The sequence below is a fragment of the Argiope bruennichi genome, chromosome 2, assembly GCF_947563725.1.
Source record: "Argiope bruennichi chromosome 2, qqArgBrue1.1, whole genome shotgun sequence".
Taxonomy (NCBI): domain Eukaryota; kingdom Metazoa; phylum Arthropoda; class Arachnida; order Araneae; family Araneidae; genus Argiope; species Argiope bruennichi.
Window position 1 is genome coordinate 67,626,539 of NC_079152.1, and position 14,005 is coordinate 67,640,543.

At 27.8% G+C, this 14,005-nt stretch overlaps 1 protein-coding gene across 1 annotated transcript in view; it reads right to left on the minus strand.

The window, feature by feature from the left end:
• The window catches only part of LOC129961970 (agrin-like), a 309,476-nt gene that overhangs the window by 122,722 nt on the left and 172,749 nt on the right, over window positions 1-14,005 (minus strand). The window contains exon 9 of the mRNA XM_056075621.1: window positions 1,993-2,205. Within this exon, the coding sequence (XP_055931596.1) occupies window positions 1,993-2,205 (213 nt within the window). The remainder of the gene's footprint in view (window positions 1-1,992; window positions 2,206-14,005) is intronic.

The window sequence follows — 14,005 nt, forward strand, 5'->3', positions numbered from 1 at the left end:
AAAGAAAACAGCCATTTTTCCCCTCTTGTAAACAAACTCCTGAGAACCACTGAAAGACATAAATGGCTTGGAAACGGTAGCTTACATACGAAACATGTTGGACAAACCGCATAAATAAACAAATAATAACAGCAGAAAGACATGAAGAAAGGAACAAAATTATTGAGATTACACGTTTTTGGAATGATTATCTTTACATGCTATGATACATTACATGAAAGCGATTGTAGCCAAAAATGAAGAAGAGAACATGGCACAAAGTCATTAAACGTGATAATTCTACATAAAATAGTTAAACGTGTAGGTATGTATATTTATTAATAATGGTTATGCATAGTTTCTCCTTTAATGACACCTTTAAATCCAGAATTCGATAGTTCACTTTAGATTTTAGATATTCCCAGAACTAAAAATTCATCAGCGTTAGATTGGAAGATTTTTCTGGGAATAGAAGTAAAAAAATTGCGAGAAGCAATTTTGTCATCGAACAGCTATTAGAGCACTTATTAACACACTTCGAAAATTAAAAAAAAATGCCATCTTTGTATATAATTAAGAGTATCTAGCTGCCGAAGTGTTTTATCTTTTAGATATTGCGACAATAATTAAAAATGACAACCGTTCGAAACTATCTTCGTATTATAAAATCAAACTTTTAATAATGAGAATTTACATAATAAATTGGTACTAATGTCTCACAATTACCGTCGAACGACTTTGATAATTTTTATGAAGTTACACCAAATCTAATATATTGCAAAAGTTTTATTTTTACATAAAAACTCAAAAACGTTTTCTATAAGCGTCATGAATTAGTAATTTCACAGTTTTACTAGCATATCGTTTATTTTCTTTCAAACTAAAGAATTATTAATTGGATTGAAATTTCAAATGATTTCATTGGAATAGAAAAGTAATTTATCTTCGAAATCTTAAATGTGGTATGCAAAATTAAAAGGAATCCCTCATGATCTGATGTTTAATGTCTTCGTCCCTTATGATTTGGGAGCATTTTCATTAAGTTTTACTTAACTAATTAAGTTAAGTTTAACAGTTAATATATGAATATATAATTAATTTCTGCTGAAGATTTTTCAAAATAGTAACACTACAGTATTACCCATTTTTATTATTTGACATAAAGAAAGATATTCAGGATTGATACGCTCATCTGTGTTAAAGAACTTTTCTCTGCTTTACGTCATCTTAGAAACGTATATAGCATTTGATTTCGAACAAGCAAGCAAAAATGAGACTACAAGCTTCAAATATGGCGTGTAATGTCCCAGAACATGAAAATGAAATGACACATCCTATTAAAATTTGGTTACATAATCTTTATTAATTAAAATCAGTTACAACACAGCTGTTTTGTGAGATTTTTTAATTTACTTTAAGTAAGTGTTTTTTTTTTCATGGGAAAATATTTACTAATATTTTTTTGAAGACTGCATAAAAAAAAATATTTTTCCATTCTTCGTCTTTAGTATTCTGAATAACCAAGTAATAATTCATATTAATTTAAGAAGTATTTATGAAAAGAATAATAAACCAGAATGCTTATAAGGAATTCTGTGACAAATAAATGATTAAAACATTTCTAGTCTAGGATGAAATGAAATCCATACGCTTCGTCTAATGAGAAAAGTTCAATTGCATTTAAGTACAACAATTTGCCTAGCCATTATGTGTGTGTGTGTGTGTGTGTGTGTGTGTGTGTGTGTGTGTGTGTGTGTGTGTGTGTGTGTGTGTGTGTGTGTGTGTGCGAGTGTGTGCGAGTGTGTGCGAGTGTGTGCGAGTGTGTACGTGCGCGTGCTTTCTACAGAAGTGAACTTTATGTGATAACGTTTTATTCAACAACAGAATAGTATTACTTTTTATTTAATAGTTTATAATACTATCTGTTTAATAATATAATTTATTACTTATTAGTATTAAAGGTTTTCTGAAATATAGTTTTCTTTTAAATAAAAGTTTGATCATCTTACTCACTACACAAGCCACTGTACGCGACCGCTATCTCAGTTTTCTGCTCACACGCTTCTCGGCGAAGTTTGCATTTATTGGTGTATGATATTCCATCTGTTCCACATACAGGTTCGAATTCTTCAGTACAGGTGGGGCATTCACAGGTCGCTATTCCTCCTTTCAAGAAGCACATAGCTCCGAAATCACAGTGGTATTGATAACAAGGTCCCCTTTCACCTACAGGTAAATAAAAGTAATTCAGGAAAATTTGCTTAAAATAAATGAGATATTGAGAAAATAGAAATGGTATACTTTAATTTAATGAGTCAATAAAAAGTGATTCTCTTTTGAAGGAATTATGATGAACATGCATGATTTAATTCAAAATGCTTTATTGAATTTCAGTGGAATTATTGAATATAAAAAATACTATACAAATCGTGGATCTTATGTGTTATTGTAAAATAAAAGCAAAGATAGAGAAATAAAACTAATGGAGGAATCGTTATTAAGTTGAGTTCATCACTGAATAAATAAGTAAGGAAATTCATACAAAATAAACAATCTTTTATAAGAGTTCTTTGAGTTTAAAAATAGATTTATTCATAATCAAAGTATTGTATTTAATCAAAAAAATATGAGTAAATTTGTCAAAGACACATCAAATCTAATCAAATGTAAAAAACTATTTAGTACTTAAAATACTTATGGAGGTTACATATTAAAGTGTGAGTAAATTTCAAGCATTCTATGGATCATGTGAAATCATATTTGAAAAACTATATAATTTCTTTTTCTCAATGAACACCATGAATTGCTGAAATTATGCAAATAAAAAAACAGCCAAAACATTTTATTTTGCTCTTAATATTTAATATATGTTTACAGTATTTAATTGATTCACATAACTAACATGTAAGCAACAACAACAACAAAAAAGATACAAAATATAACATTTCAGCTATACTGATTTGTTATTTGCCTATGGCAACCAGATGCTCACTAAGAATATTGGCTGTGTTTAATTTCAAGTTGGCTTCAAGCGAAACTTGGCATTTATGGTTCCTTAAGCAAAATATATTTGAAATCCAATTGCGATATTAGATTTGAAATATATTCTGTCCTTATTGTTTACCCATGGCTGAAATCTTTACATTCTGTCATTCACCCTCTTAAGAAACAATTCCCATGTCGTTATAGTGCACTATGAATATTGAATGACCAAACTTTCTTTTAATATCTAACTATTCATTGCCATACGATGTGATATATCTTGACTTTCTTGTTTCTTTTATAATCTGTGCTATAGATATTAAAACTCAACTAGCTAAACATACCTAAATGAATTGAGAATTTAAAGAGCATCTCGTGAATATAAATAAATTCAATTACGGGGTTGCGATTTCCTTTAAACTTTGAGCTTGGATGCCAAAATGGAAATTTCTTTAATATTAAAACTGCTAGCTGAATTCTACAATTCATAATAAGAAAACAAGGTATATAAGAAATATAATACTATATAAGAAAACTAGGTAGAGTAATTTAGCATCGGTATTTTATAAGAATTGCCAAATATACTTCATATATGATTTAAATATGAAAATCCAAATATACTTCATATGTTTCTTTCTACTGAATCTTTCAGATTCAATAAACTACTAGAAAACAACTTATTAGAGCGATGTCACTCCTTTATGCATTTGGTAAACAATAAATGTTTAAAAAATTATAAAAACCCCAATAAAATTACAATACCAATATATTTTTCAAAATTTAGATGTTTATTTCATGTATTAGGTTTTACAATGAAGAGAAATTTTAACTTAAAAAATCTGAATCTCATTGAAAACTACATATAAAATGTATTTGAGACATTATTAAAATTAAATAAAAAAAGTATACAAAAATAAAATATACTGATGAAAAGTAAATATTTAGAATTTTAATATATTAAAAGACATATTTTAAGTGCGAATCATTTATTTAATATGAGAAAATATCGAAATTTCGTTTGATTCTAAGTTAATTAAATTCTCGCAATTTATTTAGGAATCGCATGAGCATCTTTCGCAGTGTTCGAGATTCGTGTCGTTAGGCACAATTTTGCTGTTATTATTTTTAGATAAATCTATTGCTCAAGAAATTAAAAAAACAACAACATTATTTTTGATTTCGAACAAATATTATCGACATAATCAAATTTTACATGTATTTAACTCTCAGATGTGGCTTATTTTTATTAACCAATGTCTGAGATTCGGAGATATTTTTATTTCATTAAATATACATGATGGTACGAATGCAATATGATTTGCATTGAATTTGAAATTAAGTTAAAATAAAACACATTTCTCAAAAATATTCAACACTCTCTCCAAAATATATTTGAAAAGCACTAAATATAAGTAAATCATAATACAGTTCACCATTTATACAATAACTAAAAATTATCGGCATAGTTCTAAATACATTTAGTAATTATAACTCGCCTACAATTATCCTTTCTTATTAATATCTTATTTAAATTAATAATTTGTATCTTTTTAGACAAGAAAATATTTGATAAAAGATCCAAACAAAGATCCAATGGCAAAGAAAAGGAAGAAATGCATCCTTTTCGACTGAACAATGTTTTTAAAAATCTGTTTATTAGGAAAAAATATTTAATTTTTCTGAGCATTGAATTTTATGCTTTGGTTTGTGTTATTTTAGTCAAACCCTTCTTTATGTTTTATTAGTTCGTTTAAATTTTCTTTGGCTTATAACATTTGATACTGAATATGCTCATATTAGAATTTCTTTATTATTCATGATTTTAATTGTTACGTATTTTAATTAAGTGCAAAGCCAATCCCTTTAACCAACATGATTTATTTTAAATTCAAGCTAAATTTTATGGTAAAAATTACATATTAATCCACACAGAAACGTAAATTTGGGAATTAACAGTTATGAATATATTTTTTTCCGTTTCTAAAGATATGTATAACAATATATAAAGCCTCATGCTACTAAAGATATGTATAACAATATATAAAGCCTCATGCTACTAAAAATTTCTTGTCATGGCAAACAGCTTTTTTTCTATGTATTTTTCATACAAAACTATTGCAAAAACATTCACATTAAGGCTGCAATTAATTAAAATTATTTCTCAGTAATCTTCAATACATTTCCGAGTAATTTGAAATGCTATACTTTTATATATAGTAATAAAAATTAAATTATTTAAAATAAGATCTAATTAGCGTAGAAAAAAGCATATTAGTGTCTCATTAAAAATAAAATTTCTTATTTGTATCTTTAATGGCATAACAAGCTTATGAGTTTGAATTCAAATTATGGTAAAGGAATTAATAAAAATAAACGGACAATAAATAATTATGCGGATCAGTTAATTCTTTATATTGTAAAAAAAGAATACGTATATTATTTTAATTCTTTATAATGTAAAAAGAAATTAGATGCAGAATGTTATTGTCTGAACACATTTTATTTTTTTTTAAAGTAAAAAGGAATAAAATTTTATAATTTGATTTTTTCTTAAAAGCAATTTGCTAAGTTTTTTATAAATATTTCGGATTTTTTTTTTTATTTTCGAAGAAAAAAGCATAAAAAATTATGAGTCCTTTAGACAGGAACCGAAGAAAAGCCAAGCAATGTAAAATTTACGAAAATAACTTACATGCCATAGTTATATATATTCCTGAAAATAAATTTTCAGGGTATCATTTAAAAATAATGACTATGAACAAGCTATGAGATATATCGCAGTAACAAATCATATTTGCTATTGGCGATGGAAATTTGATTAGACGATTTTTGAATTTGATATATTTGTTGGATAGGATAAAAAACTATGCTCCAGAGTTTTATGAAATTTACGGTACACATAAAAAGCGTCGTTATTCAAGAATTTTACAAAACATTCCACAAAAACCCCTTTAAAAATTTTCGGAATAATTGGAACTTTACTAAAAAGTCCCAATGACATTTGTTTCTTACACAATCAAAGTAGCCAATTGTTTCGCTGGGACTGTGATCCATTGGGATTGTTATTGACAGAAAGGGCATTTGAACGCACCTAGTCATCCTGTTACCACTAATTTACCTATAAACAGGAGTTTTGTGATTGACTGCTTGTATATTCACTATCCAACTATGCTTCATGTAGGAAACTCCCACCAAAGTTGCAGCCAGCCTTTTAATTCACTTTCCACTTACGTAGCAAAAATATACTTTACCCATCCTCATGAGTCTTTAAATATTTTTCTATGAATTGGATCCACAGCTCAACATTTCCAATCCTTCTTTTTATTCAAGAACTAAATGATCACAACAGTCAGCTAACTCAACTAGTCATCACACTTTTCGCCTTTGTTAACACAATCTACTCTCCAAACTAAATTTGTGCACATTGTCCAACAAATTCTTTTTTCTCATCAAGTTGTTTTTTTTCAAAATTTCCATAACTATCTAGACACAGTGTCTGTCAGCTCCCACCACCCACAATATTCAATGCTGCATTGCATGAAACTCAAGACAAAATTGACCACAACCGTTTAATTTTCTTACGTACTACTTTACTCACCCTCCTTGGTCTTTGTGACCTTTTCTAGGGGTGGATTCATTCTCTTATTTACTAGGAAAATCATAAACCTCAACTAACGTTCCTTACTGTCGAAGCAGTACAAAAATCAGCAATTTTTTATCTAGGAAAACTCTAAAGCACCTTCTGCTCCACAACTGATATCAAACCTTGCAGTGTCTTCCCAGTACTCAGCTTCTGCTGTTATTCCCCACTGTGGGTTCAGAATTTATTACATACCGCATAAGTGGCCAAAAAGTCACTTTCCCCATCTTTATGAGGCTTTGAAATCTTTCCGAATGGGTAGCTCTTACCAACACTCCATCCAAAAGAAGAGAAGAGACAAGGCTTCTGAGTATCGTGGAAATGGGGCTTTCTTACCCGTATAAAGGAGGCGGGCCCTTTGAGGATATAAAAAGGATAGATGGAAGATTATCGAAAGACTATTGGTGGAAAAATCAATTAGTCTACTTTTTGGATATTAATTTGTAATGTCAATGAGTAATTAATTGTGTGGACTCAATGGATAACTGGAGTCCTTGTGAACATGGATCGAGCAGATTTGTGTTTTGAAGAAGTTTCTTTTAGCAAGTAAACAAAAAACATAAGAACGTTTCATTGCAGATTTAGATGATCAGCAGATGAAAGAATCTTTATGCGGGCAGAACTGTTACAAAACCTTGATTGATGCCGCTAATAATTGGTTCAGTTAGGTTAGGTATTTATAACTTAGTCTAGCACAGTTTCGGAGGACTTATATTATGTAATAGCATGATTGGAACGTTAACATCGGGATAAATTTTGGTTAGGCTAAGAATGAGGAAAATCTACATGATAATTTGATCTCTTCTGCCGAAAACCATAGAACTGTTTTTTATGAGCTTAGTCGGCAGCCGCTTCAGCAGAAATACGTTTCACGATATTTATTGACTAAGTAATTTCCTAGAATCCGAATAACTCTTTCTTCTTGTCTGTAATGATAATTTACTCAAATTTGATAAAGTATATTCTGTCTGTTAAGTTTTAAAGTTTACCTAGTTCACAAAGATAATAGAAATATTTATTATCTCATCTGAAATGAAATATTTCACTCGCCGTTATCAAGTAATAAGTTTGAAAACTAAACTTTTTTTCTCCTCAAGTCACCTTCAAAGTGAATATTTAGATAAGATCTTGAGAACGGGATTTTCATTTTAGCATAAAATAGATAACTTGAGACGAGTTTTACCTTTATTTGCGTATGAAAAAACTCGTCTGACTATTATAAATAAAACATTATAATTTCATCAATAAGTTGGTTGTGACATCTAAGGTTTTGTATTATCTTCTTTACAAATTCAATATCTCTTCTATGAGCCAAGTATACTCATACCACACAAAATTTTTAAATTCAGCAAGAATCTGAGCTATATCTAGAGATGTTTCAAAGTTTAGATTCAGAATCATTTGGGTTGTGAGGTAGTTATCTTGCCTCTTCCTTCCATCAAGGTAGCAGCAACATTTGAAGAAGTAACGCCAATGAAGTTTTTCCTTTTACTCCTAACTGAGTTATCAATTTTTTTTATCCTACCAGGAGCGCCGCCAAAAAAGGAAAACTCCATAGAATACATGATTATCAGTGTTAATTCGAATTAAAATAGCATTGAAAAATCACTCTACACTAGATAGGGCAAGGGGGAAGAATAGACAAGGACTGTCATACCTATGTATTTTCACTATTCTGCACGGTATTATTCACTTTACTCTTTTCTAAATTGATAAAAACGAAAAACAAATTCTTTAATATAGTTAGCTGAAAATAAAATATCTTTGTTTAGTAAAACTTAAACTGTTCTACTTCTTTAAATAAAATTAATGTAATTCATTATAATGTTCATAAGATAATGAAATCAATATGTTTTATGCCGACGTTTAATACCCGGGATAAAAAAGACCTTGGGAATTAAAATTCATATACAAATAATTTAAATTATTCTAATTAATCATTCTGTAGAACGACAATGAAGGTAGACGAAATTTTTAATCAACGTTACCAAAAGTTTTCTACATTGTTTACAGTTTCAACTGACTTAAATAAAAATCTAAAACATATTATTCACACTTAATAAAGTGAAAAATAAATATAAGAATAAATACTAAATATATAATTATATGTGCATATAAAAAGAAATATATAATTATATGTACATTGAGTAATTTACGTATGTGTGAATGATTTAAGTTGTTAGCAACTCATTTAAATAATGCAAAAAGCACAATCTAAATTAAATACAAAATGTTTAAAAGTTTTGCTATGAGTAAAATCCAGCACTTTAAGATAAACAAATACTTAAATGGTTCTAAACTAATGGGAATTGCATAAAACTTCATTTGGATAAAATTGTGTGACTTTGAATTGGTCATGAATACCTTCCCTAGCCTTAGTGAACAATAGTTACGAAATATACATCTTACATTTTAATTTATCATTTTTCTTTATCTAGCTTAATTCTAGCATCTATCGTGAAAATATGCGTTCTGGACGCCTTTTATCAAGGATGATTGTTATCAAAATTTGACACAAAACTGTAATTACATTCATAAGATACCGTGTTTCCTTTATTCAAGTCTTTGCTTTTATGGTTTATTGCGTTTACCATGCATGGAGAAGTACAAACTGACAGATGACTAACTGTTGGATAATTCAAAACCAACCATTTCAAAATTTGATGTTTTAGATGATAAATCACTGTACCAAATTTTATCTATTTAGCCTTTCGCGTTTTGTAATTATCGAGCTCATTTGTATTCCAACAACAAGACAAACATGCGTTTTTGTGAACAGATTTCGTTCAAAATTTGATAGATATTTATAAATTTGGTCGTAATTGCATTTACCAAATTTCAGCACTACAGTTTTAAGCATTTTTGAGTTATGTTAGACTGACAGACAGATATAATACCAAAAATGTATTTTTCGAAGGCAGGAAGGTCTAAAAGATAGAGATTCATAAAACACTTGAATTCGAATTTTTTTAATGATTACAATACTTCCTACATACTTCGTAGACGTGAAAGTAAAAAGTATATTTGTGCACATGGATATTAATCGATACGTATAAGCTATGAAATAAAAGCAAAAGTAAAAATTGTGCTTTGATGTTAAGGTTGAAAGAAGGCAGTATTTTCAAACCAATTTAAATTTTGGCAAAAAAACGCTAGTAAAAGACTTAGTTATACAATAATATTTGTTTGAACAAAAAGAGGATTGCTACAAAATATTTTTTTAATTAATTTTGAACTTTCATATAAATTGAAGTAAAAGATTACTTAGAACAAATTTGATATCATTGAAAAGCTAATTTGTCACGCTTACAAATGATGCAATAAAGGCTGATAATGTAATTAGTAGTTATTTTATAAAAATGTTAACATTTAATTAATTGCAATCTTAATTAAAGTGAAAAATCCTTTATTAGTGAACCTCTTAATCTTCAAAAGGCAACAGCCTTCTAGTTCTGAGTCTTGTGATTTGTTGCATTTCTTAATGAGAGAGTCAATCGATTAATTAGCCAATGATGACTGGTTTTTATAGATGTAGATGACAATCTTGGTATCAATTATTTTATATTTTAATTAATTACTCAAATAAAATAATATTTTACCTAAACATTGAGCAATTGGTATCATTCTATGTTTTTTTAATAATAATCACACTTTTTTTGTTTTATATTTTATGAATATAGAGTGTTCTCTGCTTAATTCTGTGCATAAATCAGTTTTCGTTTTTATGTATATTGTTAATGTGTGCTTAAATTTCAAAATTTATTTAACAAATATTACAATATTATTAATGGCATTAACAAATATGCACTCTTTTGTCGATTTTCTATTTCTTCAAAGTAAACTACATTCTTATTTTTTTTTAGATATAATAAATAAGTTAATGTGTAAGTGTTAAGTATCTTATTTTAAGCATAGGAACAACTTCTGATATTGTTTCTTGTGTAAATAAATTATTTTTCATATAACATACATCTTTGCAAGATAAATTTATATTTTCCCCACTCTGCTTAACAATTAACCTCCATTTTGCAAGAAGAAATATTTTTTAAATCTGATTCAATCGATTTTGAATTTTAAAATCTTCTTACTTCCAGCGTTTGGTAAATATTATTATAACAGTATTGAATCTTTAAACACTTCTAAAAAGCACATATATGTTTTAGATAAATTTCTCTTTTGATATTCATATTCGAAGTGCAAGTTAAAAACAAAATTCGCTCTTAAGCTATTTGGGCCTGATGTTGTTTAAGAATCCATGTTTTCTTAAAGCATTTCTAAATAGCCAAACAATCTTTTAGGCTTAGCTTCTGTTCGGATTAACGTCATCCCAGACTGTCTGCCGTTGAAAGCTACAGCGCCTGCAACGCAAATGAGATTACTTATAACCCATCTACGGTGAGTAAGATATTAAACAGGCACATAAAGGAGATGGCTTCAGGCGCTGACAGCAACGGCTGCCATATTTTTGTTTTAGGGCCTGTGAATTAAAATTAAGACACTGACTTCATTAACTATGTTCAGGCGCTGCTCGACTGAAATTTATTTTTCAATATTTTAACTGAGGCAAAAATGCTGTAAAATTAATTTCTTTCCTTCTAAAATTGATAAAATATATACTTGTAAAAAATAATTATTTTTAAAAAAATATTTTATTTACAATGCCATAAATTTCAGTTAAATAAATCAATGCCATAAATTTTATTTAATATGATTTAAACTCATTAAAATATCTATTTCCTTAAATGTCTTCGGAGAGATATCATTAACCATAGGTAACAGATATGAGATCAAATAAAGTTAATAAAATTAATGCCTAGCATTAATATAAAATATTTTTGTAAAATTATGTATAAAGTTCAGTTATGTACAAGAATATACACTTTGAGCAATAAATTAAAAAGTATGAATTTATATATAGAAGACATATGCATAAATAAGGAAAATGCATTTAACATTTATTATATTTTAACATTCGACATTTTTGGATTTCTTATTATGGATAAGAAATAATTAAAGAATTAATAACAATTTTCAAACATATTTTTCTTCAATTTTCAATAAGACTTATCACTAAAAATTACAGAAGTCAAATCAAAGCGGTATTAGTAAGTTTTGAATTCTGAATCCGAGGATGGAAAGACAGTTTATTTGTTCATTGAAGTATGATTTATGAATAACTCAGATCGAAGTTTCAGTCTGATAAAATATGTAAGATATCTTCTTGTTTAATGTGGAAGCTCGAAAAATCACGAATATCACGTTAAATTGAGAAAAAATCAATAACACGAAGTCGCAGTACTTCCGAAAGTTTTAAAATGAAAAATTAATTCAACAAATAGTAAACTAATTTTAATTCTAATTCGAGTTCCAGTAAACTAATCATTAATTTGGTTCATTGAAGTGTGATCAATACGTATTGAGATTGATATCCTTGCTATAACGTTAAAACAACTAGTTTAAAGATACCGAGCAGATGTTGACTTCGAACCCTATGCACATAGGGACTCACTTTTTTTTTTATCATGGATTGCATAGGCCAATTTCACTCAACAGGCCAATTCCTTTCAATAGGAAAATTCCACTCATTTCTCTGAATTAATATAATGAACTTTACCGTAAATAAAGCTAACTCGAGTAAAGTGTCAAACATAATTAAGGATATGTACTAAAATGTATGTATTGGTATTTCGACTGGTAAATTGTCAAGTCCTTTTGAAATTCCAAGGCTCGTATTGATCTCAAAATAAAAATAGATTATAATACTTCACATTAGTCATGTGAACGTGAATTAACTCTAAAGCGAATAGTTGTTTTATGTATCGAATCACTAACTGTCATTATAATAATAATATTTTTCGTAGAGTCATTGCTTTTTGGCCTGAAAAATACGTGTGAGTTTAATACATTTCTCAAGGCAAAAACAGAATGTATAAAATCAATTAACAACGAAATTAACGTATCAAAAATTTGTCCGTTATTTAGATTAATTTGCAATCGAATATTCCATAAAACGGTAAAAGAGTCATTTTTTATAACTCATAAAATAATAACTAAGCCTACAGTATATATATAACGTCTTAATGAATATAACACAACTGCAGGTCTTTTATAAGTATGTCATTGTAAAGGAAAAAATGTTAATATTATTTGCAGTTATTTAATCAGTTAAGCAAAAAGTGTAGTAATCAAAATTGTTAATACTTTTAGTTGTTAAAACTGAGAAGTAATCATATTTTTTTAATAAAAATATCAGATAAATCATTTTTTTAGATTTTGTGCTTTTCTAAAATTAATTATATTCTGCATAACTGATTTCCGTTCCTGTCAAAAGTTCATATAAAACGTTTATGACTACAATTATTTTATTAAATAAACAACTAAAATAAAACGTTATATAATGATGTTTAACCTGAAATAAAGAAGCCTATCATTTAGCAAAATATTCAGTCTGAATCGTAGTTTCTAGGATTTTAATCTTTGGAAGAAATATTTTATAAATTAATTCATTAAATAAAGAGTTCATATGTTTTTCTTATTCAAATTAAAAAAAAACTTAAGCCAGTAGAGAGAGTTAGTATAACTTAAGAAAAAATGAATCACATGATTTTACGAGAATTATGTAGCCAACTTTCGGGAACAACTAAAAAAGAATATCTGAATGACTTGTACATTCGAACTATTTTTTAAAATTTATTAATTTGTGCTTTTATTCTCTAAGAAAATGTATTAATGACAATTTTCTTATTAAATTTTTTTGAAGTAAATATAAATTTTATGACTAGATTTGTTACTTTTATTTACCAGAATTTAAGGAATAAACCATTTATTTATTTATTATCACTGCTATTTTCAGTCCACATGAGTTTAAAGCATGTTTATGTGCCCATTGTCAGACAATTATTCTACATGTTTGTATTCAACTATTTGTCTTATGTAGTCTCGTTTCGTGCGTTTTGCATTAGGATTCACTGTTTACCTCCCTAATTTCCTATTGGGAAAGAAAAAAAAATCTTTGCAACTTGCTTTTGCATTTTCAGCCCATTTTGAAATAAAATACACTAACATCTTTATTTGCTTACACATATTATTTTAAAATATATTTCAAATAAGAAAAGTTTAGTCTATGAATAATCTCTATTCGCATATGAATAACATTAAACAATAAATAATAAAATTTGCCTTTAGCAGACATAAAACATTTTCAGTCTAGCAAAAGTTCTTGTTCATATGCGACATGAAAAATTGCTGCCATTTGGCTGAATTTTATATTTATATTTTTTTTCATAAACAAACGATAATTAATGTTGCAAGGTTTGCATAAATATTTTTTCAGAATATTTTAATACTATATAAACGGAATAAATGTGATCATGAGACAATTTTTCGAAATTTAAAAATTTAATT